Here is a 23,273-nt window from a genome sequence, read left to right on the forward strand (position 1 = left end):
GGCGCCTTGAGACTGATGGGCCGCACAAACGGGGCCGGGCAGAGATCAGGAAGGAAAAGCAGAGCTAAGGGAGGAAGAAGTCCGCTCTGAGAAGCTACACCCGAGACCTCATTTCAGGATGCCGTCCGCTGCCACCTGCACAGGTCCTCCTGCAGAAATAACTCGTGGTTTTGACCTGACCAGCTGAAGAGTTACTCTCTTTTTCAGTGTGAATTCGCTCAGTTTCTGCAATATAACTGCCCTTCTCTCCCCTCAAAGCTCGCCCATGCTCTCTCAGATTTAGAAGACTTCCAAATAAAGAAATAATCTACTCCCTGGAAACAGAAATTCATTGTTGCGTTTCTCCCTCGGTACAGTGCGCATAGCGGGGAAAACAGATCTTTACGTTTGCCCAGTTGTTTGGAAATTTGGTGGGGAGACACAGGAGCGCCCATTTTCTCCTCCCCCGTCCGCTTCTCAGCTAAGCTGAGGAGCTCACTGCCGTGACACGTCGTCAAAAGCAAAAACTTGCCAGGATGCGGAATTGAACTGAAAACGCAAATGAACACATGGGCGCGCGTGCGCACACACGCGCCAATATATATTTGCATAAATATTTATATATAAACAGTAGCTATTTTTAAAAAGCACAATAACAACCTCAAAGGAATCTCAGGAACCACGGCACTCTTCATTTGCCGTGGACGGGCCTCTGTTCGCCATAGGCAGACTGGACCCTGCGTGGTCTCTGTAGGCATCTCCAGTGGGCTGTGTCAGCTCAAATCCCAAACCCCAGAGAAGCTGCACTGGTGAGGGTGCTGGAAACACAGCAGATGACAACAACCACCTCGTGGTGAGTAGGGGAGGAGAAGAGGAAGAAGTAAACACAAGCGAAGTATGCGAGTGGCTTTATTAAAAGCATACCCATCGGGCTGCTTCTGCTACTTCCAGTGGCCAATAAATTCCCTCTGTCCTGATACACCCGAAGTGCCAGGATGCATTATTCAGCACATGAGTAATCCACCACATTCTTTCGGCTAATAGTCAGTTGTCAAGCCGGACTTTCTTTCATGAAGGTCAACAGCAACACCACTATTGCAGTCGCAGAGCACGGCAGAGCCTCCTGGCACTGTACCGACCAGATCAAAACAAAGATCTGTGGCAAGGATCCCGTGGAACGAAGGCCACAAGGTTCCCATGTGGGAACAGAGGCACTTCTGGGGAGGATCAGGCCATAAACTCACATTGCAAACCACAGGAAAGAACTCGGCACCCAGTCAAGAGGAGGACCGGGTGTTCACGCGGCCACCAGAAAAGCCAGTTGGCCAACTGGAGTTTCCCTCTTGGTGTGGAATGATAATTCGGGTGCTGAAGGATAATTGGAGAGTTAAATTTGAAGGCCTCAGTACCTTGGGGGGACTCTGCACCGACTGCTTGAAACGAGTCGAGCCGGGGCTACGGTGACACTGCTGTTTCTCGCAGGGTCGGAGATCAGCCATGCTGTTGAACTACTGTATTAATTCCGTGCGTTGCGGACGTCGCACTTGCCAGTGAAGAAAGCTCCTCTGCATTTGGTTTTGTAATGTGTTCTGGTGTACGGATCGGCTGTGCATGTCTCTTGTTTGCATTTGCTGCAGTTAGATGGGCCTAATTATGGCCTTTCATCCAAGATTAATACAAAGCCATTAAGCTGGTTTATGCAACCAGGTAGCTGAGCAACAGAAACATCTAAAACAGGTATGAGGCAATGTTGGAGGCTGAAACCACGCAATCAGCAGGCTTTTGTTGTGAAAAGGCATGGGAAACGCAGAAGCAAGCGGACTGGAGACAAAGCACAGGATGGGAGAAGATTCACGCTGAGAGATGAGAAGGAGCTCCCAAACCCACCACCGGTCCCACCCCAAGCCATCAGGCTGAGCTAAATAGGGGGGTTGGTGGCTCCGAGCGCCCCGTGACGCTGCTGTTACCCACTTCACCCCGCGCTCAGCAAAATAAGCCCCAGTAGCTCTCCACGACAGCAGAGGAATGGTTGCCCGATTCATTGCCAGCCTCCCCTCCCAGCAGAAATGCTCCAAAGAAACCTGGGCGTTTTTCTGACGGCTGGATCAGAAAAGGGCAGCAACCCTTCTGGGAGTTCTCTCGCCCCGTTCCCCAAAACACCGCTCTCGCGTTTGCGGTTGTGCAGAGTCAGATGAGGCGCAAGCAGATTTTCATGGTAATTAACCAGGTCTTCATTGACTCTGTTAATGCTATCCTAGGTGTTTTTTAAAAGGAGGGATTAGCCAACATGTGGGAGACGCTAATTAAGAGAGAAAAATCAATTAAAGAAAAATCAAAGTTAGGTTGTAAGGAAAGAACAGAGAAAACCCAGAAAGGATTTAGGAGCCAGAGTTTACAAGACAGCAACAGAATTCTGAATGGATGATTATAATTTGGTAGTAAATTATCTTTAAATGGACTCTTTCATTGGTTTTAAGATAAACTTCTTTTTAAAAGCTCAGCATGCCTCTTCACTTTAAAGCTCAGAGGAAAGGACGAGAAGACATATGCAACTCCCAGATCTGAACACGCACATCCACTTGAATTTTTCAATTGAACCATACTTCCCAGGGAAAGACACTGAAAAGGAGACACTGTTTGGGGGTCACTCCACCGTGCCACTACGTGACCCATCTTTCAGGGCATAAAAGGAACTTTTAGGGGAGAAACTCCTTTTGGGCAATGCTGTAGATGAGCATGAATGAGTTTTACCCAGCTTGAGAGTGGGAGAGAATTTGTATACTACTTCTATGCACTCAACAGGTGCCTTTAATTTACAACCACGCTACTGGGGAAGGACTTTTGCAACCATTCTCAGGCTACCATAAACTTCCTTTAAAGCTCTGATAGCAGTAAAGCACCATCCTTATCCCTTCATCAGGGCAGGATGCAGAAGTGCCAGGTACTTTCCAAAGAGACAATCCCTGCTATGAAGAACAGACATTCTTAGCTTAATATTGCTATCATTTCCAGCTTCCAGCGCAAAAACACAGAACTTTCATTGTCAGGAGCTACAGAGAGCACACGCACGCACACACACACATTAGGCACTTTGTTTTATTTTGCAAAAAAAAAAAAAAAAAAAAGGAGTCTTTATATATAAACCATTTCATTCTCTCTCAAAACATTCTACAACTATACAGCTGTTTGCTCCATCGTTTGCATAGGAAATACCACAATACAAAAATAAGGTAGGGGGGAGGCAAAAGAAGCAAAACAGCAACCAATTTATGCATGTATTTCCACGTATAAACATTTGAAGCCTTACAAAATTATTTACATCGTTTGTCAACTATTTACATTAAGAGCAACATTTCTAACTATAACAAACAAAACTATAATTTATCAAGTATATGTAAAATTGTCTTAAAAAAAAAAAGTCTATCGTATACCACAAAATAAATAAAGACAAACAACAGTTTTAACAAAGCTAGGTTTCCTGCAAGACCCCTTTTTGGTATTTTGATTGTCTATTCTAGCCTTTGGTTGACAGCTTAATATTACAGCTTGTGAAGTCCAGACACTTACTAGGTTTGTTTGGTTTCCTCCTGTTGTCTGGCCAAATCCTACATGGTCTAACCTCATCTTTGGCCCTTCGTCTACTATTTCAAGGCTGAACACGGTGGATCAAAGTCATTGTTAGAATAAAAGGGCACCACTTCGTTGACTTCAGTGGAGTTTCAGCTACTTTTGTCAGCAGTAAATTTTCCCCTGCGTGTGTCACTCTGAACAGTGGATTAACTAAACTGCACTGTAATTTTAAACAAAATTACTGTATCCTTTACTTTCTAGCAAATTACATGCAATATCCACATGAAACTAGATCACACTGGTGCTGAACCAGCTTAACATGTCTGTATATGAAAATTGCATCCTAAATCCTTCTTTTTAAAGTGATACTAAGTTTAGCTTACAGTAAGAGGTTTAACATTCTGTGTTCATCATAACTATCCCCGATATTTAAGCTTCCAACATTGACTTTACAGTTCATTCTACGTGTTTTGCCCTTTTATGCAATTTGAAAACAAAATCCTGCTTTGAATATTCAGTGCACGCCGTTTGAGTTAACAGGTACAAAACATCTGAATGCTTAGCTCATTTCTCGTAAGAAAAATGAAGCTAAGTTGGTACTGTTTTAAGAGGTATTTAAATAACTTTTTTGTAAATGTGCCGTGTTATCAAATGTAAAACAACTGTTTTTTTCAGAAGATTCTTAGAAAACTTTTGTATTAAACCTAAAAAGCTGATTTGCATATTTACAAAATCTTTGTCATAGCAAACATGCAACATAAAGAACAAAATATTTTGTTCTATGGCTGTTTATGAGTTTTTCTATGTATGTACTTTACTCCACAGAACGACTTAACATTTAAAAAAAACCCCACAAGTACTAAGTATGTCCAGTAAAAACCTGACAGATTACAATTCATGGCTTTTCCACTGCGTTCATTCATCTGCAGCCTCTCATTAATTTGTTTACTAAACATTGTCACAATAATGACAGTGCTTTGGTCAAAACACCGCAAGAGAAAAAAAAATGTATAAAGCTGCAATGTGTCAAGACATAATACTTGTAAAGAGATGAAACCTGCTGACTAAAGCCATATACATCATGAGAGCAAACAAACGACCAAACACTCTGGTATTGTGATACAGTGTCTTCCCTTTTTCTGCATAAATATACAAAATATACATTTCCAGTTTCTTTTGAGATTTCTTTTTGAATGGATAACCCATACTCAAAAATTAAACTAATTTTAGTTGTAGGTCGAGAGTCAATAGGAAATTGCATAGATACAGAACCGCCTCAATGACAAGTCCAGCTTTTAGTTCTGATGCCTCTTCATGTGGAGAGCTAGGTGATCGGAGCGGGAGAAGCTCCGATTGCAGACAGCGCACTGGAAGGGCTTCGCCCCTGTGTGCTTCCTGTAGTGGCGTGTTAATTCATCCGAGCGAGCGAATCTCCAGTCGCAGCCTTCCCATGTGCACTTGTATGGTTTCTCACCTGAAAGAGAGCACAGAGAAATGAGACTGTCAGCTGTCACTCTTCAGGAGAAAATTGATGCAAGATCACATTGAATGGCACTGCTCTTCAATTTAAAGAAGAAATAAATGACAGAACAGGAGCTGACATTTCCTAGTTATTCACAGCTCTACTCAACAGGCCCCAAACTAACAGTCCCTTTGTTTTTTCAGCAAATTTTGCTCTTGAATCTGTGATTTAATACCTCAGTAAGCATAACGAACTTTCCAACATACAAACTGGAGACAGCTATGGTACAGAAATACAGAGGTAAAAAAACTGCATGAGACTGAAATATGCTCCCTTACACTCATCTCAGTATGAGAGGGAGTAGGAATAAAAAGCAGTCTCACATGACAATCCAGCCTAGTTTATAGCTTACACTTGCACCTTTTAAAAATGGATAAATTAAGTTATACAGAGCTTTTTTTAAGAGGTCTGAAATGGGAAGGAAGATTTCTATAAAGAATCTTTGTAGTGTGCAGAACTGTTCAAGAGCTTCTGATGTGTGAAGAAAGGAGTACAGTGTGTTACAAACACAACGGGGATAGTATTTTCTAAAACGTCAGGGGCAATAAAAACTTGCGGTATCCTGGTTTGGGCTAGCTATATATAGGAGAAAGCACCTAAAAGATCAAAGCACCCGTTTTCAGAATTAAATGTCTACAATCAGGTGATTAAATAACCATATTTTAGAGGTGTCAAGTGCTTGCCGTCTCCATCAGTCTCCACTGATGTAGGGGGAGCACAGCACCTCTGAAAACTTGCTGTGTTACAGTAGCTCCGAACACACTTCGAAGTATACAGCTAGTCTTGAATACACCCGCCCAAGCACCTAAAATATTTGCATTCATCCATTTTAGAACTATAAACGGGGTATTTTAAGCATGCCTATAATTTACAGGTGTTTGTTGAAAAGGGAGAAATACGAAGCCACAAAGCCAAGATGACTTCTGTGTGAAAACAGAACTTCACGCGTGTACATACACCTGCTCGGGAGCTGGTATGGACATGATGTCACCATACAAGCAAGCTTCTTATAAATAAAGTGGCTAAGATTGCCTATTTATAGGCTATTGCTTGATGTTGGTTCACAAACACACCTTTCAGTTGGGAGAGTGGATTGCTATCTACATTCTTTATATTAATTTGACCCATTTGGCAAGAAGAGAAAGAAAACTGAATTTATGAAAGCAGTTGGCAGTAGCTTCCTCTGGAGCAGAATCAGACCATGGCTGAGCTTTTCAAAAAGTCCTTTCCAACACATCTTACAGATCTTCTCCATCTCTAATGGTCTCAGACCTTTACCCTCACAATCTCAATCCTATAGCATGGTGGAGTGACTCCTACTTTTCCCTGTTTTACCATCACATGAGTGCACAGAAGAAAGTCAGAAGCCAGTATCCTGCAATCTGTTTGTTCTGCATCAGATATGCAGAGAAAACCATTTAAGAAATTCCAAAACATTACTTCAGAGACGCTAATTTATCATTCAGAAGAAATTATGAAACTGGTTTTGTCTGGAAGTTTCTACTGCTTCTTCTGATCAACTAACCAGTAACTTTCCGTCTACTACTAAGAGCAGAACCAGCCCTTTGATCACAATGGGGACATGACTTCACGTTGGCAACACCACCACAACCAGAACCAGACCTCTACACGAAAAACTAACCACCCAACCAAACAGCCACCTCTTTGCATAAACAGCGATGGGGATTTATCGAAATCACAGTGGAAACATATCAGCCCTTAAGAAAAACAATCTTAGAGCCTGGCATCACCTCTCACAGAGTTCAAAATTATTTGGTGGATGGCGAATCAGAACACAATCACTACAAATTTCTACCATGGCTGAATTTACTCTGTCTGATGTTGACTGAAGACTGTAATGAGCTATCATATAGGACTCTTTTTCTCCATGCAACATATACTGTAGGTTAAAATACAGATTTCATTCAAAGCCAGTGTGTAAAGCTTTTCTAGCATCAGAGAAGCCAGTTGAGATAACACATTTGGTCTTCACGGCAGAGTGACAGGAAAGGTCTCTATTCAGTGAGGGATCTTTTGCACGATATACATCATCCTTAATGTATTTAAACTGGGTTAATACTTCAGTCTGTAAAAGACTGTGCTGCTGATCCATAGGCATAGCACTGGGGAGATTTTCCATGAACACTTTGTGTTAAAACACACGTGCACACACGGAGGTTGCACAAAAGCATTACTACTGCATTTGAAGCACCTTCGCTAAAAGCCAGTGTATTTCTTTCTTATTCTCCTTTCTATCTCCTTTTTCTCCCATATTGGCTTCAAACTTGTACTGGTTTGAGTTAAAACAGAAGTTCTTTAAAAGCCTTCACTTAAAACTGCCATATTATAATCGATGCTAAACTCCCAGTCTTGTGATCCCTCCATCCTAACTGCCCAGAAAGAGCATATACATAAGTCAGGCCTCCATATACTCCAAATGGTTGCTTATCCACTTTGCAGAATTACATGAGGAATGAGAGAAATGTTAAAGAGGGCAGGAAAATACCACTAAGTAAACAAAAGCATAGGAATATCCAGACCAGAATGGGGACCAGGAGATTAAAATCACAGTTTCTGAGCCTGGCATCGAGGTTGTATGAAGTATGTGCGACTTCACCGAGTGTTGGACTACACTGTACTGAAAAAGCAGTCTTAAAGTTGTCCCATGTAGGTGGTACCTGACCCTGTCTGAGTCCAAACAAAAGTGCTGTCCCCCATTAAAACTTTTTTTTTTAACCTGCAAGCAGCATCAGCAGGTGATACAAAGGCTGCTGGCATACAAACCACCAGCAGTCGGGAGGCGGTGAACCCTGTGCCTTGCTGGGTGCCACAGCTTCCATGTCGATGCTGAATGCAATGGCCAGACCCCTATCAAACTCCAGGGGAGCCAACTTCTCAGAGACACTATCTTGAAACTTACCCGATTGTCACGGTCACTTCACCACCTGCCACAGCCATGAATCCTCCCAGGCAACAGCGGTGCCCAGGGGAAAAGTTAGGCAGTGCCATGCAGAACAGCACCACTCCTCCTCGCCGTCCGCCTTCTGCAGACCTGAGCTAAACAGAGCAGTGCTCAGGGGATGTACGGAGGGGAACGAGCCGGTGCCTTACACAGATTGTTTTAACAGTGTTACTTTTATGTACTGGAAATTAAAGCCAGAACGCTGCTTTTAACCCCTGCTTTGGCCAACAGTGAGGACTGGAAAATGTATTTTTAGCGCCAATGCAGAGGCCCGGATTATTTTGAATAAATCCTAGGGGTAAAATACTGAATATCTATGTTTGTAATGCTAGTTTCCGTTGGAAAGTTCTATTTAAGAACTGAATCAATTTCAAATGTTTTCCTTTTGGGCAAGGAGGAAGGGGGGCAAGAAAAAGAAGGTGGAGATTATTTTCACTCCTTTAAAGAAAGCAGAACAACAACTAGCTGGTAGTATTTTCTCTCTCTCAACCTATACACATGCTTTTTGTCATCGAGCAGAAGTTAAGAATTTGGTTGAAGTTCCTGCGGCAGGGGAAAAAGAGCCTCACATTACATATTTTCTGAAGTGATCCTACTTCTTTGCTATGCTGACTTTAAAGCGCTGAGAAATCTGGGGTTGAAGATTTATTTTTAAAAAAGGCAGGTATACACAACAAGGGACACTGAACCTTTTATCCACTGTTTTCGTTGGCTACAAAGTAATGTAAGATTTGTTTACTTTAATGATTGTGCAAAATACAGTAGCTGTAAAGTTTCAGAAATATTTGGTTTTCCTCCAGCAATTTAGGGCTTCTATAGAGTGCTAAACCAAGAATGCCACTGGTCATCAAATACGAAGGCAGTACGGCTTGGTTACTGGAACACGATCACGGTATCAAACAGATATTTCACTGTAAAAGCAAGAAAACAGCTAACTCCTCCACTTCAGGGGAGCTTCCACGGGATTTGTTAGAATGTCAACACTGTTCAACTAAAACACCATGGAGGAAGCTGGTACCGATTTCCAGCCAAATAGCACACTCCAACCCTTTCTTCCCAAGCCAGAAATATTATACATAGCACTTCTGGGAAACAGAACTGCTTTCCTTTAAATTATACTTCAACAGGATAGGGATTTCATAAGTTTAATTGGATTTCTGCATAACCTCCTTCCAGTATCACTGATTTAAAATATTTTGCTAGGCTTATACATCACAAAATATATTTTTAAGTTCCTGAGCTGTTAATATGTATCCATTCTCCAGTTTAAAAAAAATACATTTGTGGAGCATGAGAAACAGGCTTGTATTTGAGCACAGAAATTTTAAGCCCTAATGTTTAGTTTGGAAGCTCTTTTGCAGAAAGCACCTAGCAAGAGATAAGAGAGTTTAACCTGAAGGGAGACTATTTTGCTTGCAATGTATCTGTCTGTTAAAAAAAAAAAATAAAATTATAATGCTACAAGATTGCAAGGATGTCAAAAAGATGTCTGGATATCCACATATAACACACTAACCTAACCAGCCTCTTCAACAGATGAACATTAATTCTAGCTACTGGCAGTGTCGGTCATGGCCATGCTCATTTGGGTAAGGTACAGTGCCACCAGTAGGGAGGTGACAGTCATTTTGAAGACACCCTCTATCTTCAACATGCAGCCTCTGTTCAAGAAAATGTTTCTGTTTCAAATTCTGTTTGGAAAGAAACAGTCGCTGAAAACCTCCATTAGTGATGAATTTCCCCATTAACAAGAAAATCAGCTTCCTTATTTCACCAGAGTTGTGTGACTTTATTTCTGCAATTCACTGCGAGGATGGCTTTCTTTAAATATAAAGCTGCAAACAGCGAGGGCCAGATTTTCAAACCTAAAGTTAGGTAACTCTATTGGTATGCAGAAATCCAAATACAGGTATTACACCAGCCAACACCTGCAACTTCTCTTATTTCCTATCAGAAATTTCTGTCAGAACGGTGAGTTTGGAGCTTCCTTGAAGAAGAAAAAGCAGCGTGTTTTTCAAAGACTCTGAAAAGACAACACCTGATAACAGCTCATAAGGGTATAAAAGTACAAAGACACCCACCACTGCTGCCATTCTTTCCATCATTTTAATATTACTCGTGTTTATTACGGAATTATTTCTAGCGGCAAGTGTTCGGCCTTAAAAAATATTCAACTAGGTGTGATAAAAAGGTAGTAGGCAAAGCAGACATTTCTGCACCATAATTGCACCAGTTATGTACATAACCTATATTATGTCCCATTTTAAAATAGGTTATTATAAAGCCTTATGTTGTCTCAGAGTTTTCTGGTGCATTTGTTTTCAGATTTTTCACATCTTAACATCAGTTGTCTTAGTTTCCTGACATGCTACAGCCTCAAATTTTTTGAAAAAATAAGAACAAATGAAATGGGTTTTTGTCCTTTTTTAAGACAGGTAGGTTTCTTTTTTAGAGAAAGAGCAGAAACCTGAAATTTCAAAATAAAAAAAATCCCATGGGTGTTTAAAAGCTCTTTAGTGCACTGAAATTCACGGTTGTCCAAGATGAAGATGGATCAGAGGGCTGACAGCATGCAAGGTACAACCAGCTTATATCGTGAGTGACGAAAAATTTAGTCCTCTAAACATCCAGCCCACCAGTAATACGAATGCATAACATATGCTGCATATTTTTAAATGTGATAAAGCCTCTGCCTAGTATAGTAATGGCAAGAGGGTAACCATTAAGTACTACTTCACAACGAAACCAGCATTTTAAGGAATCCTGTAACAGAGAGCTGTTGCACTTTGTAAGTCTGATCACTGAAAAATCAAGCAGTATTTGATCTCTCTCTAACAAAAGCATGAACAGGAAAAAAGATAACTGAGTGGTAAGCAAAGAGGACAGTCAAGAGAGTTGTGCGTCATTCACTTTCTGACTACAGAGGCGCAGAAGGCTTTATCTTCTCAGAGCTCCCACCAGTGCTTGAAGAACTCTTATTTTGCTAAGTGTTGTCTTACGCAGTTCAAGGATTACTGGGGAATCTCGATTGGCCTGTGCAATGGTTTATTTTCTTTCTGGCATAACGTTCTGTCTTAACAGAGGTGGTCTCTCTTCAAGGAGATATGCAAACAAAGAGGAAAGGAATTTTCTTTTTTTTTTTTAAGTAGGTTTGTAAAAAATCCATGCCATCTGGGGTGCATGGCTTTGTCTACACGTCCTGCGCCGAAGAACACATTTCCTCATCTACGCCTGTGGTGCAAGAACAGCTCTTTAGCTCTCACACCAATAACACTGGCTCTTGTACAGTCAGATAAGAGGTGCTCTTAAAATGGAATTTATTAAACACATACTATAGACTTCCAGATTTCCATCTACTGTATGCACACATACCAAAAAAAAATAAATTGAAAGCAATACATTAAAGCTATTTTAACTCAAAGCGAAGCACTGTACACTTGCCAAAATCAAAGGTTTTAATATGTCCTTAATCAGAGTTGTTAGAGATCCCTGAATATAAATAATGCAGCCTGACAGGACAGGAATGCTGCTACCAAGATACTCAGACTAAACTAGGACATTACTTAAATGTTTCTAATCTTTCACCAATGGGAGGTGCAGGTCATCTAACAAACAACAAACAACACACTACCCTGGAACCAGGAGTCAATCGTCCCAGTCAAGCTCAGAAATTAATTACAATAAGGAATGTCTAATCAAATAATGGAAAGTTTTAATCACTGGCAATTGCTGTGAATCTTGGGACTATATTAGTGTATGTAGGGCGGTCTCAAAATGAACTATATTTAAAGCCGGTCTCTTAGGTCAACAGTTTCCTTATCAGGAATCAAATATCCTGGAACTGAAGTTTAATCCTCTCAGGGAGCAATTGACAGAAACAACAGTTTTTTAAGCTTTCATGCTTAGAGGGACTTTCTAGGCTTTTAATTAAAAAGAAAATATTAGGCTTTTCTTTTCAGTATCTAACAGGAGCACCCCTCACCTGACACCTTGGAATTTAATTCCTGCTTCATAAAAATTGTGTGCTGGACACTGATGTGAATGACCAGTAATATTTAATTAAAATTTAGGTTTATGTTGCTAAGATTTCACCCTCTTTTGAGCAACACATTCAAACATGTTTCATTTAGGTTATGACTACAGATACAGAACTGGAACAATTAATCCCAAGGTCCGCAATCATTCACAAAGTGTTTGAAGAAAAATGCATTATTTTCCCTTAAACTGTGGCTTGCATGGGAGAATAATGTACTTCCATTTCTCACACAGGCAACTAATGGATTTAGCAGAATTCATAAATAAAAGATACCAACATATTCTCCAGCAGTGTCTAGCAACACTGCACTTTAATGCACTTCGTCAACAGTTTTATTTAACTCTCCTCCATTTTTCCTTATTGTCTCTATCAATGACGGTATTTAGTGACACCTCCTTAAAGTATAATATGTGCAACTGACTCATCTAACAGGTTAAAGAAGCAGAATCTGCACAGAAATATTACTTAATAGGTATTTTCAAGATGCAAAGATTTTTCCAGGATGAGGTTTGCTACATACCCAGGAGGCTGCAACCATGAGCAAGGCAGAGTCTTTTGGGGCTTCCATTCCCCACTCGTACACCATGAGGAAACCCCTCACCTAAGTCTCAGCATGATTAGTGTCAATACGTGTTTCTGCAAGATGCTTTTATTTCCAGCAGAAGTCCAGCTACCATTTGTCTTCCCTGCTGAACAATGAGCATCCTGAACTCCCGGGTAATTCTATATAGTACCACCTTTAACAAGCATCCATATACAGCTATGGTAAACTCAGAGAGCAAAGTCCTACGGACTGCTGAAGACTATTGCACACAACTGGTTCTAATTCTGATGTACCATCAGAGCCTAATTCTAGACCTATTGAGGCAGAGATCTAAAATAAAATAAAACGTTTAACACCTTGAGGAACCGCACAAGTCAGCAGCTGTCCCATGCCTACATAAACATTTGAAATAACTAGGGACGGTGGAAGTATTTTGAGTGCATCTCATTTAGAGAAATGCCATTTCTCTTGAGTTATCTCGGCTTCCACTTCCCATCACCAAATACAAACTAGATCTATAGATAGAGATGAAATAGTTCTGCAGTTAAAGCTAGAAACTATTAATGGCAAGCCCACCATGTGACCAGAGAACATGCCTGTACAAAGACTCTGTACACGGAAAACTAACATGCAGCTGGAAAATGTCCTCAATGTGCGTGCCTTGATGTGTTCAAAACAATGACAGATTTTCCCCTTAAAACCATACACAATTCTGAAGTGTGCAGCTGTTCACAGAAATAATAATAAAAAAAAACACCACCCTGGAGCCAGCAGCTCTTCTGTGGCATTACAGGTAGGGTACAGGTAGGGTATTCCAGGTGCCTGCACATCAAAGGCTCAACTTCCACAGTCCAAATCTTTAACATATAAAGAAATCTAACAGGATAAGTTATAGGACCTCTGTTTCTAAAGGATTATTTGATATATATGTAAATACTCGGATGCCAGAAAAGGAAACAAATAAGGTTTATCTACAACACACAAGCAACTGCTTTTCACTGACATTTGGCACGTTTTTCAAGTTGGACTTAATAGCTGTTATGCCAGAGCCTTAAGGTGGTTTTACTGCTGGACAGCCTGCAATAAATGCATGACCCCCTCCCCCATTATACACCATAGTTGCACAATGCCGGTTATGAAACGAAACTTGTTCCATGACTAACAGGTAAAATTATTTTAAAAGCAAACCCCTGCTTCAAAAGGTCAAAAAATCCTATCTGTTTTGAGAGTTGTTCCAACGGGTACGTTAACATACTGAATACCATTTTACCTGTTTCAGGAACAACTAATATCAAGTTAAGATACCATACTCAAGTGTTTTAAGGTATTAAAATGTTCCAGACAGCTGCTCCAGAACTCCACAGGGATAGATACAAACCATCCTGTATCTTCGCAACATTTGAATCTTTGTTCCCTTTTGGGGTTATTGGTTCTGTTCTACCTCAAACCAGGACATTAGTTTACCAATAACTAAAATTTACTTCATAATTGACAAACGCTAAAGCATTACCTAGAGAAAGAAAAACGTGTGCGTGCCTCAGCAACCAGTACAAATACATTAATCCTGCTTAGCTCTGTACATGAATACTGGCTCCCTAATCAACAGCAAAAGTCCAGTGTAATTATATTACATCAAAATAACTACACAGCTTATACCACCTGACGTGGTGTAAGGTAAACACCTTGGGAAGACCTAAGAAGAAAAATGTAAGGGATTTTCCTCTTGCCCATTTCCTATAGTTTTATTTAAATGTAATTTATAAAGCCTGACAGTGTGTTCATATCTGAATTGGAAAAAAGACCGCAGCTTACATTCCACCTATGAAAAATAACATTTCCCTTAGGTTTGTTCTCAAAGAACGTCTACTAAACCCAGTGAAAGCCTTTCAGAAGAGAAAGGCTGCTAAATAAATACTGTGAAAAGGCTGAGATTTTCCAATACAAAAGGAAAACCATGAGGTCTGTCTTGACTTTTAATGGCAGACAAACTTTGCTGCAGGCTCTTTTATTTTAAAATGACAGATTGCTGAGAAGGGTGGGGACTGGTTGGGATGAGAGAGAGACTCCAGCCAATTTTAAAAGGTATTGTTAAGAAACTAAGAATAAGGAGAAAACAACTCTAGTGGTCCATGATTACTAAAGAACGGGTTTAGCCAGATAAACAGGTCTGCTATCCCTGAAGGGATTTGAAAGAATATCACACACAACTTTATTAAAATGGATTACGTGACACTTGCTTTAGACTTCGAAGGTAAAAGCTTCACAAAAGTCCTTTTTTTTATATAAAAAAAAATAAAAAATAAAACCCACAAAGCTTAATAGTGCTGTATGAATTCATAGTTCTGGGGGATGCACAGAGGCACACACCCAAATTTAGCCCTCAGCATGGAGCCCTTCTCCTTGGGGATCAGTAGCAAGATTCCCCTGCACTCCTGGGGAAGCTGAGCAACTTCACAGGTTTCCCCGAGTTTGCACCCATTTACTTTAACATTTATTTAATCGATTTACGGTACTGGGTAAGTCAGAGGTCTTGCTCGTAACATGCATTTCAACCATGTGTTAAGGCAGAGATCAGAATCGGTGCTGGAAATCTTCAAGTATTAAGTGAATATTCAAGAGAGTTAAACTAATGCAAACTCTGAAATAATGCAGGTAACAGGATACGGACTCACATTCTTGCATGTAATGCACTCTTTTACAGTTTATCCCTTCATTCACTTCCCCAGAAGACCCTTTGTATTACAGACCTGCTTAAGTTCACTAGATTTTTATCTAAAACAGCATTCTTGTTTCCATGAATACATCAACTCCTCTGACCTTTGCACATTTATCCACATTTCTAAGGTCAAATATCTATAGGTAAAAAAAGTGAAGGCAACAATAAACATTAGTGACCTTAAGCGATATGTATTAGCAATGTGGTATGTTTTTCGATGCACACAAGTATTAACTTTATAAACGCTAAAGTTATTACTATTCAAGATACAAAAAAGATATAAATTAATTTAAAACCAGAAAAGCGTATGTTTCAAATGCTGAGTATGTGATGTTCATTTTTAGACTAAAGCTTCGCTTTTATCTCTTTTCCTAGTTATCGTATAATAGCAAGCGAGATACTTAAAACTGGTATTTAGTTGCTGGCTAAAGTGCGTAAGTGGAAATTGCATGCTTTTAAATTTACAGATTATTTATTAAAGAGCAATGGGATTATACTCTCTGATATTATTCAGGTTTATAGCCTCATGAAAATATTCCTTTCTTACTAAGCTTACTGTTAATGAGTGATTATATGCATCAAAATATTTTTTAAAGTGTTCTTGTTTAGTCTATTACTACTGCAAGGCAATAATCTTTGTACAGTTGCTTTTAATTTTTTACCGTGACTGAAACACAGATAACACTTTCATTTATCAAAACAAAATTTCCATAGTAACATTTAGTCTACAGATACTCAATTTATTTACGATAATCCAACAATCCATTCAAAATAGCTGCTGAACAGGCAGCCTTGTTTCCATAGAGATAGTGAAACATTTTGTTAGATCATAGCTCATGCTAAGTTCTGTTTTGACTTTTTGGTTTAAACTTAGGTGAAACCCCGTTACTAGAACAGCACAGCCGTAACGCTGACAGCCTGCTTCAATAAGCAAGTTGCTTGAACTGTGACTCGTGTTTTGCTCTGAGTGGAGGTCCACGCATAAAAGGGGTTCATACTCGGTTTTAAAAACAGGAGTCACAGCCTTCTCGTTTGATTTCTTTACAAAATCAGCCATGTGCTCTTCACTGATTTAGCACAACCAGTTCTGTACTAAGATCCCACCAAAGAACTGTCTTAAATAGTTTCAGGTGCACTGTGAGTGAGCTACTTTTTCCTTCCTATCTCCCTCTCTTCCTTCCCCTTGTCTCAGCAGGTGGACTCACAAAGAGCACCGATGTGGTTCCACCTCCCAAACGCTGTCCTCTGCACGCGTGGCTCCTGCACCCACGCAAAAGCAACGCTGTCCCCAGCTCTGTCTCTGCTTCACACAGTCCCATGAACAGGGACTGCCTCTGTAGCTGCAGGCAGAATTTGATCGAGGTACAAAAAACAAGTGTGACGCACTGACACTTTTCATTTCCTCCATTTTAATGTCTTTCACTGACGAGAACTTGAAATTGTGTCCTCTTTTTAGAAAACAAATATATAGAACCATTTGTCTTAAAAAAACAAAAGAAGCACACAATGCTAAGGACGAAGCAAATGGAGGTATCCTGGGGAGTTTTCACAGCATTTCTGAAAAATTCTAAGATTAAGTAATTCTAACAGGTCAAAGAGAAAGCCCAAACCAGAAAATTCTATCTATTTAGATAAATCTTGAAAACTACAATGTTTACTATGCTTAATTCATTATTGAAGGGGAAAAAAATCCCTTCTTTCTTTAGTGCTTATGACATTTTAGATTGAAAAGGAAAGTTTCCATCTGTTTTATTCTTAGCTATTTTGAGATCTGTATTATAAAAAGTTTAATAAAACTGCATTGAGAATTAAAGCAATTGAAGCTCATTGACGAAACCTTAAATTTTTCTTAACTGAACTGCCAGCCTGACTCCACACCACTATACAGAAAACAGGGTGAAGATGGCAGATCGAACATGCTTGCTTTCTCAGAAAATGTATAAGCCGTGAATGAACAAGAGACGGTGAGAGAGTGAGTACATACCCGTGTGAGTTCTCAGGTGTGCTTTTAAGTGAGAAGACTTTGTATAAACTTTCGTGCAGCCTAAAACAAAACAAAACAGAAAAGCAGAGAGGCATTTCAGCAGGGAGAAAAGGAACGCTCCACATTATGTTTAAACTCCCTCACTCAGTGCTGAGGTACTATCTCAAACCATTTAGTAAAATTTGATATAGAAAGCTCCTAGGGATATGTTGCTTTACACAGAAAAGAAAAAATGTTTACATTTCTGGTAGACTTACTACCTCGTAATATAGTATAGACCAATGGCTGCTAGAATCTATGTACAGTAACAGCTGCTACATAAGTTAACAACTCAAGAGGGGGACTTTATTTTTTAAAAATTTCCTAGAGGATTTGAACAAGCCAGACTCCGTGTCATTGTTACCCAGGGCTCAGCATAATTCTTCCACTGAGCGTTTATCACACGGCACACCAAACGGGTGATACACCACTGAGAGTGATGTTGGTAAAGGGGGAGATCAACCACAAGCAGCAATTTCTCTCTGCGCTTGGATGGGTGTGAGCGTCTTGTGTCTGTGATCACGTACTATGTGGAGGCACAGTTTAAAGTCAGGTCCCTCTTCGCCTTCAGCGTAGGAGAAGGAGAGGCTGGAAGGGAATCCATCCGTGGACAGTTTTCAGAGATAGTTTTAATAGATTTAGGCAGGCAGCTGAACCCCCTGTTTGTAACAGGGAAGATATGGCTGTGGCCTTGGCTACCCAGAACTGAAATGGTTCTTTCAGCAACAGTGGATTCAAGCTGAGCCTCTGCTCCATCACAGGTATTGGAGAAGTGGAGCAGGACTGCACCGTCCCACTGACTTACATTAGAGAAGGCTATCATTTTTTTTTTTTTTTTTTTTTTTTCCCCTCTATGGGGTACAAGTTTTGTAAAACAGTAAAATGAGCTTAGGCGTTTAAGAGAATTACAAATGACTGAAGAAAAGGGTGTATGTTATTTAAAGAATGTGAAAGCGTGCCACACAAAATAAGACAATAAAGAAGATAAATTCTTCTTTAACAAGAAATTATTTGGTTCTCCCTAGGTGTAGAATACAGCTAAAGAAAACCACTTATACCTCATCCACAATTATTCACACCTTTTCTATTGCAAGAGTTGGGATTTTCTGGCACAGATCGCTTACCGGGATAGTCACAGTAGTGGATACGTCTTTTCTCTAAGTCTGGGTTACTTCTCCTGTTGTATCTGACTGGTTGGATGTTCTGGGGGGTTATGGGCAGAGTTGCTGGTAAATTTGGATTGTGAATTGCCAGCTTGGAAGCTATAGTTGCAGCGTACGACGGAGGAGGAGTTAAATTCTGTAGCATCTCTGCTTGTCTATCTGGACTTCCAGGCTCTGAGCTTGGGGGTGAAGGAGGGAAGTAAGTGGCCTGCTGCTGCAGAAACTGGTTTGGCATGGAGTAGGTGCAGGGGGGAATGCCCTGGAACTGTTTCATTGCAGTCTGTGGAACAGCCGAGGAGAGCGTGTTAAGGCCCGCCATGGCTGATGGCATGGAGACATTGTTAAGGGAGTCCATCACGGCTGCCTGAGTAGTAGTGTTGGGCATATCTAAATCCGGTGAGCTCAAGAGCTGATATAACTGGCCTTGCTGGGGTGTGACGGAAAGATGAACATCTGGAGTAGGAAGCTCCTGCTTGATGAAAATGTTGTTCACATCGGGAGTTTGGTGGGAGCTGAAGATGCTGGTAAATTCGGGGAGGGCCTGAGTGGGGGCAGGGGCAGGGGCAGTAGTTTCGCTCTGGTGACTGAAGATGGTGACCGGCTCTGTCTTGATGTGGGTTACACAGGGTCGCTGAGATTTGTACAGGCCAGTTCTCAGGTGGCTAATGTCGGGGAGGAAGACGTTCATGTTGATGCTGTAAGGCAACCCTTCGCTGTCAGTGAAAAACTGGTCTACGACCGAGGCACTGTCTCTTCTGTACTTCTTATGTTCAGGGATGACGGGAACAGGTGGGAGCTGAGGTGCCAGGTATTTCTCCATTTCACATCTCGTCTGCAAAAAAAAAAAAAAACAAAACAGACCATAATCCACACGATTTGTTACCAACTAAGAAAGATGATGGCATGCAAGTCGCGTGATGCTTTGCAAATAAAAGGCAATACTGTTCAGCCAGCTGCAAGCTACCTACAGAGGAAGTTATAAACATTCACACTAATGAAAACCTGTCTTTTACAATCAGTGAACTAATCAACATCATCAAGGACAAGGAGATAAAGCCATGGCACAAGTTGTTCATGCAGAGCAAGCATTAAGATCGATATGATGTTTCAGCGTACAACAAACTTTTCATCTTTTATGCCTACAAGACAGTGCAAGGCGCAGAAATGACAGGCGCTGTGCCTAATCTGCAGATCTCCTGCTCTGGAATTCACTGCTTGAGCAGGGTGACTGCCTATCTGTTTCACCCGCTTCTCTTTGAAATGCTAACTTTAAAAGCCACATCCTCAGTTGGCTATTTGAATACTTCAAATAATGTTTATATATATATGTATATTTTCTATATTTCGAGGATTTTTCATCCTTATAAGAAAGGTTAGAAATACAACACTGAAGTGTAAAGTTATAAATAATACCAAATAAAAAGAAGACGGCTTGACCGCATCAGATTACCCTTTGTGTAAAGTGTCTCCGGGACTACACTTAAAAAAAATAAAATAATAATCTATACAGTGTATAATTGGCTAATAGCGTGATAAACATGTCCCTATCCATGCCTTGGTCCTCGGAGAGCTCTTTAATTACTGGGAAATCATGCTCTTAGCGTAGTGGTGCGAGGGAATCCGTGGGAGGCTGCAGCCCGATACATTACTGGTACAGTCATCGGCAAAACATTTATCACGAACTCTCCAGTGGGCAAATGCTACATTCCCCCCTGCCCTGTCAAGACTGCGCTCATTCCAGACCCGTTTAGCGCCCCGCAAGAGAAAGCGGCTGACAAACAGCAACCCTGCCCGAAATGTGGATTTTAAGACCTTTCTTCAAAGACCCCCGGTAAACACCACAAACAAACAGAGCCGCCTCCCCGTCCCTTTGATCTGGATCTGCCCCGACATGCCAGGCTACTTTTTCCCGGCTCTTGTTTACCAGCCGAGGGGCAGCTCACTTTGAAGGCGGCAGTTATTTACCGGCGGGGGAAAGGCACCACCGGGACGCAGAGCCCGACCGACCCCTGCCCGCCACCGGCGGCTCCCCGGCACCGTCGCCGTCCCACCACCGACCCCGGGGGCTGGGGGGAGGCGGAGGGGTGGTGGTAGCGAGCAGCTCCGGCCCAGAGGTGATCCGCCGCGGCCTCACGGTGCGGCGGGAACCGCCTCAGGAGCGGACACCGTCCGCGGGCTGAAGCGCGGCTGCGGGCGGCCGCCGCCTCCCGTTTTTCCCTCCTCCAGCTGTTTGCGTGTGGATCCGCTCCCAAACAGCCTCCTGGGACCGGCAGAAAGTCCCGGGAAAGTCCGTGTCGTCCCGTCCCGTCCGCCTCCCCCCCCCCCCCCCCCCCTCCCGGCCCGGTGCGTCGTGTCCTGTCGCCGTCCCGTTCCCCGTCTTCGCTCCCGCCCGCCCCCCCCCGCCGAACATGACTCCCTGCGTGGGCGAAGAGGACAGGCGGCCGCTCTAATTCTGCCGCCGGGCAAGTGCAAAGGCAGCAGCTGTAGCTTTCAACACACCCGCGGCGGCACCCCTGCTTCCCCCCCCCTTCTCCCCTTCCCCTTCATGCCCGCCCCGGGATGGCCCGTCAGCCGCCGCCGCAGCCCGCGCCTCGCCTCAGCCCCGGCCGCTTCAGCCGCGCCCCGGGCCGCCTCACCGCGCTCCGCCGGCGGGACGGCGGGAGCCCCGAGCGCCCCTGCCCGCTCCGCGGCTCTCCGCACGGGCGGACTGAGATGGCGGCCGTTCCCCTCTCTCTCTCTGTCTCTCTCACACACACACCACACACACACACGCACCTCGGGGTCCGCCGCCCGCGCCCCACAGCTCGGCCCCACCCAGTCCCGCCCGCTCCTCAGCGGCCGCTTCCCGCCGCGGGAGAGGGGCGATGGCCGGTAGGGCTGTGAGAAGAAGAGGGGTTGTGGGGGGGGGGGAGGGGGGGAGGTTGGCTGCCGCCTTACCTGTACCATCTCCTCCGCCGGCAGGGTCGCGCCGCCGCCGCCCCCGCCGCCGCCCCCCCCGGGGTGCTGCTGCTGCGGCGGCTGCTGCTGCTGAGGCGGCGGTGGCTGCTGCTGCTTCAGGTCCTCCGCAGGGAAGATCGCAGCCTCCCTGGCCCCCAGCACGGGCTTGAGCTGGGCGAACACCGGCTCCTCGGGCTGCGGCACGGGACCCAGGCGGGCGCTCATGGTCAGCACCCTGGTGGCCATGAGGCAAGGCAGGCTGGCGGGTGGGGTGCGGCGGCGCTGAACGGGGCTCGCCCGCCCCGGCGCAAAGCGGCGGGGGGGTGTGGGGTGGGGGAAACTCGGCCCCGCGGGCGGCGGTTGACTCGTGCGCTCAACTCCCCGGGAGCCCCAAACCCGAGAGCGCACCCACTGCCGTGTCGTCAGTGCCTCCGCCTGTACCTGGCCGCGGGTATCTACCCGGTGACACACGCCCGCCCCTATTTCACCCTACTCCACCCCCCGGGCGGCCCTACCCCCACCTCCCCTCCCGCCTTACACCCCACCCAGCCCGGCGAAGGGGGCCGGCCCTGACGGCTGCCCGGCCTACGGGGGAGCGCGGACGCCTCCTCCCCGGTCCTGCCCTGCCGAGCCGTGCCCGGACTAGGGGAGAGCGGCGGTGGACGGGTCCCGCCCCCTCCCGGCCCCCCTCGGCCCCCCTCTCTTCCCCGGTCCCCGTGAGGGGCGGTAACGGGGCGGCAGAGGTGCCCGGCGGTGGGGCGGCCGCCGTCCCGCCTTCCCTGTGAGGTGCTGGCGGGAGGTGGAAGGTGGGGGTGGTGGTGTTCAACAAGTGCGGCCGTCGGCCCTGGGCCCCTCTGCCCCTGTAGCGTTATTTATAGTGTTTTAAAGAAGCGTTGCGAATGTAAAGCGTTGCGGAATAACCGTCTCCCCCCACCACCGCCGCCTTTCATCTTCAAAAGGGGTTTTAAAGGCCGTCCTTCAAATTTATGATTTTTTGTCCCGAAGGCAGCTCATCCTCGAAACCTGCCGCTGCTGCGTTTCAGCGCTGCGATGTACATCTCCACCGTGGGCTGTGAAAATGCTGGTGCAGAAATAGCTCAGAGGAGAAGGAAGAAGGGGAGAGGAAAAGAGATAGCGACGATTCTCTCTTCTCTTTTTTTTTTTTCCTTTTTTCCTCCCCCCCCAGCTTCAGATGAGGCAAGTTTCTATTTACTTGTTTTGAGGTGTGGTTTCCATGCAAAGCATATTTCCCCCGTAGACAGGACGGTGAGCTAAGCTCATGCACGTTTCCCTGAAGGAGGAGGAAAAGGAGGGCCGCTGTCCTCCTGCGCAACACCAAAGGCCTCTATGTGGGACGGGAAAAGTACCACACCGTAGTGGAGCCTTGGAAAAAACCCAAACTTTCCACCTTTCTCCTGGCCCTGCCAGCCCTGCGCTCTGGGTTTGCAGGGAGAGAGCCTGGGAACCCACGGAAATGTTGGTGACCTCCCTCTCCCCACATTTATCCCCTATCATTTACAGACAAGGCTCTTTTTTTTGTTGTTGTTTGGTTGTTGTTTTTTTTTTTAAGCGTAAAAAAGTGTTTTTCTGGCAAACTTGGCACTTCTCCCCTTTGCTTTCCAGTTGACAGCGAGTACGATGTCTCAGAGACTGAACGCAGAAAGCTAATTACAGAACCAGGAAAGAGTTCAGCATAACATTTCTTGACACAAACCGTCTCTTTAGCAATATGTAGCCGCTTGGTGCTTCTTATTACTAATGTAGATGCGGCTGCTCCCGTCAGCATAGCATTTAAAGTCATGCCGTCTAATTTCCATCCAA

At 43.7% G+C, this 23,273-nt stretch overlaps 1 protein-coding gene across 1 annotated transcript; it reads right to left on the reverse strand.

Moving 5' to 3' along the window:
* Positions 1-3,110: 3,110 nt before the first annotated feature.
* Positions 3,111-21,890, reverse strand: KLF5 (KLF transcription factor 5). The gene is made up of 4 exons (XM_082490785.1): positions 21,453-21,890; positions 18,477-19,347; positions 17,314-17,373; positions 3,111-5,023 (listed from the first exon to the last, which is right to left on the reverse strand). The coding sequence occupies exons 1-4, from the start codon at positions 21,696-21,698 to the stop codon at positions 4,845-4,847; spliced, it is 1,356 nt and encodes a 451-aa protein (XP_082346911.1). The 5' UTR covers positions 21,699-21,890; the 3' UTR covers positions 3,111-4,844.
* Between the last annotated feature and the right edge of the window lie 1,383 nt (positions 21,891-23,273).

Source organism: Vanellus vanellus (assembly GCF_965231255.1).
Source record: "Vanellus vanellus genome assembly, chromosome: 1".
Lineage (NCBI taxonomy): Eukaryota > Metazoa > Chordata > Aves > Charadriiformes > Charadriidae > Vanellus > Vanellus vanellus.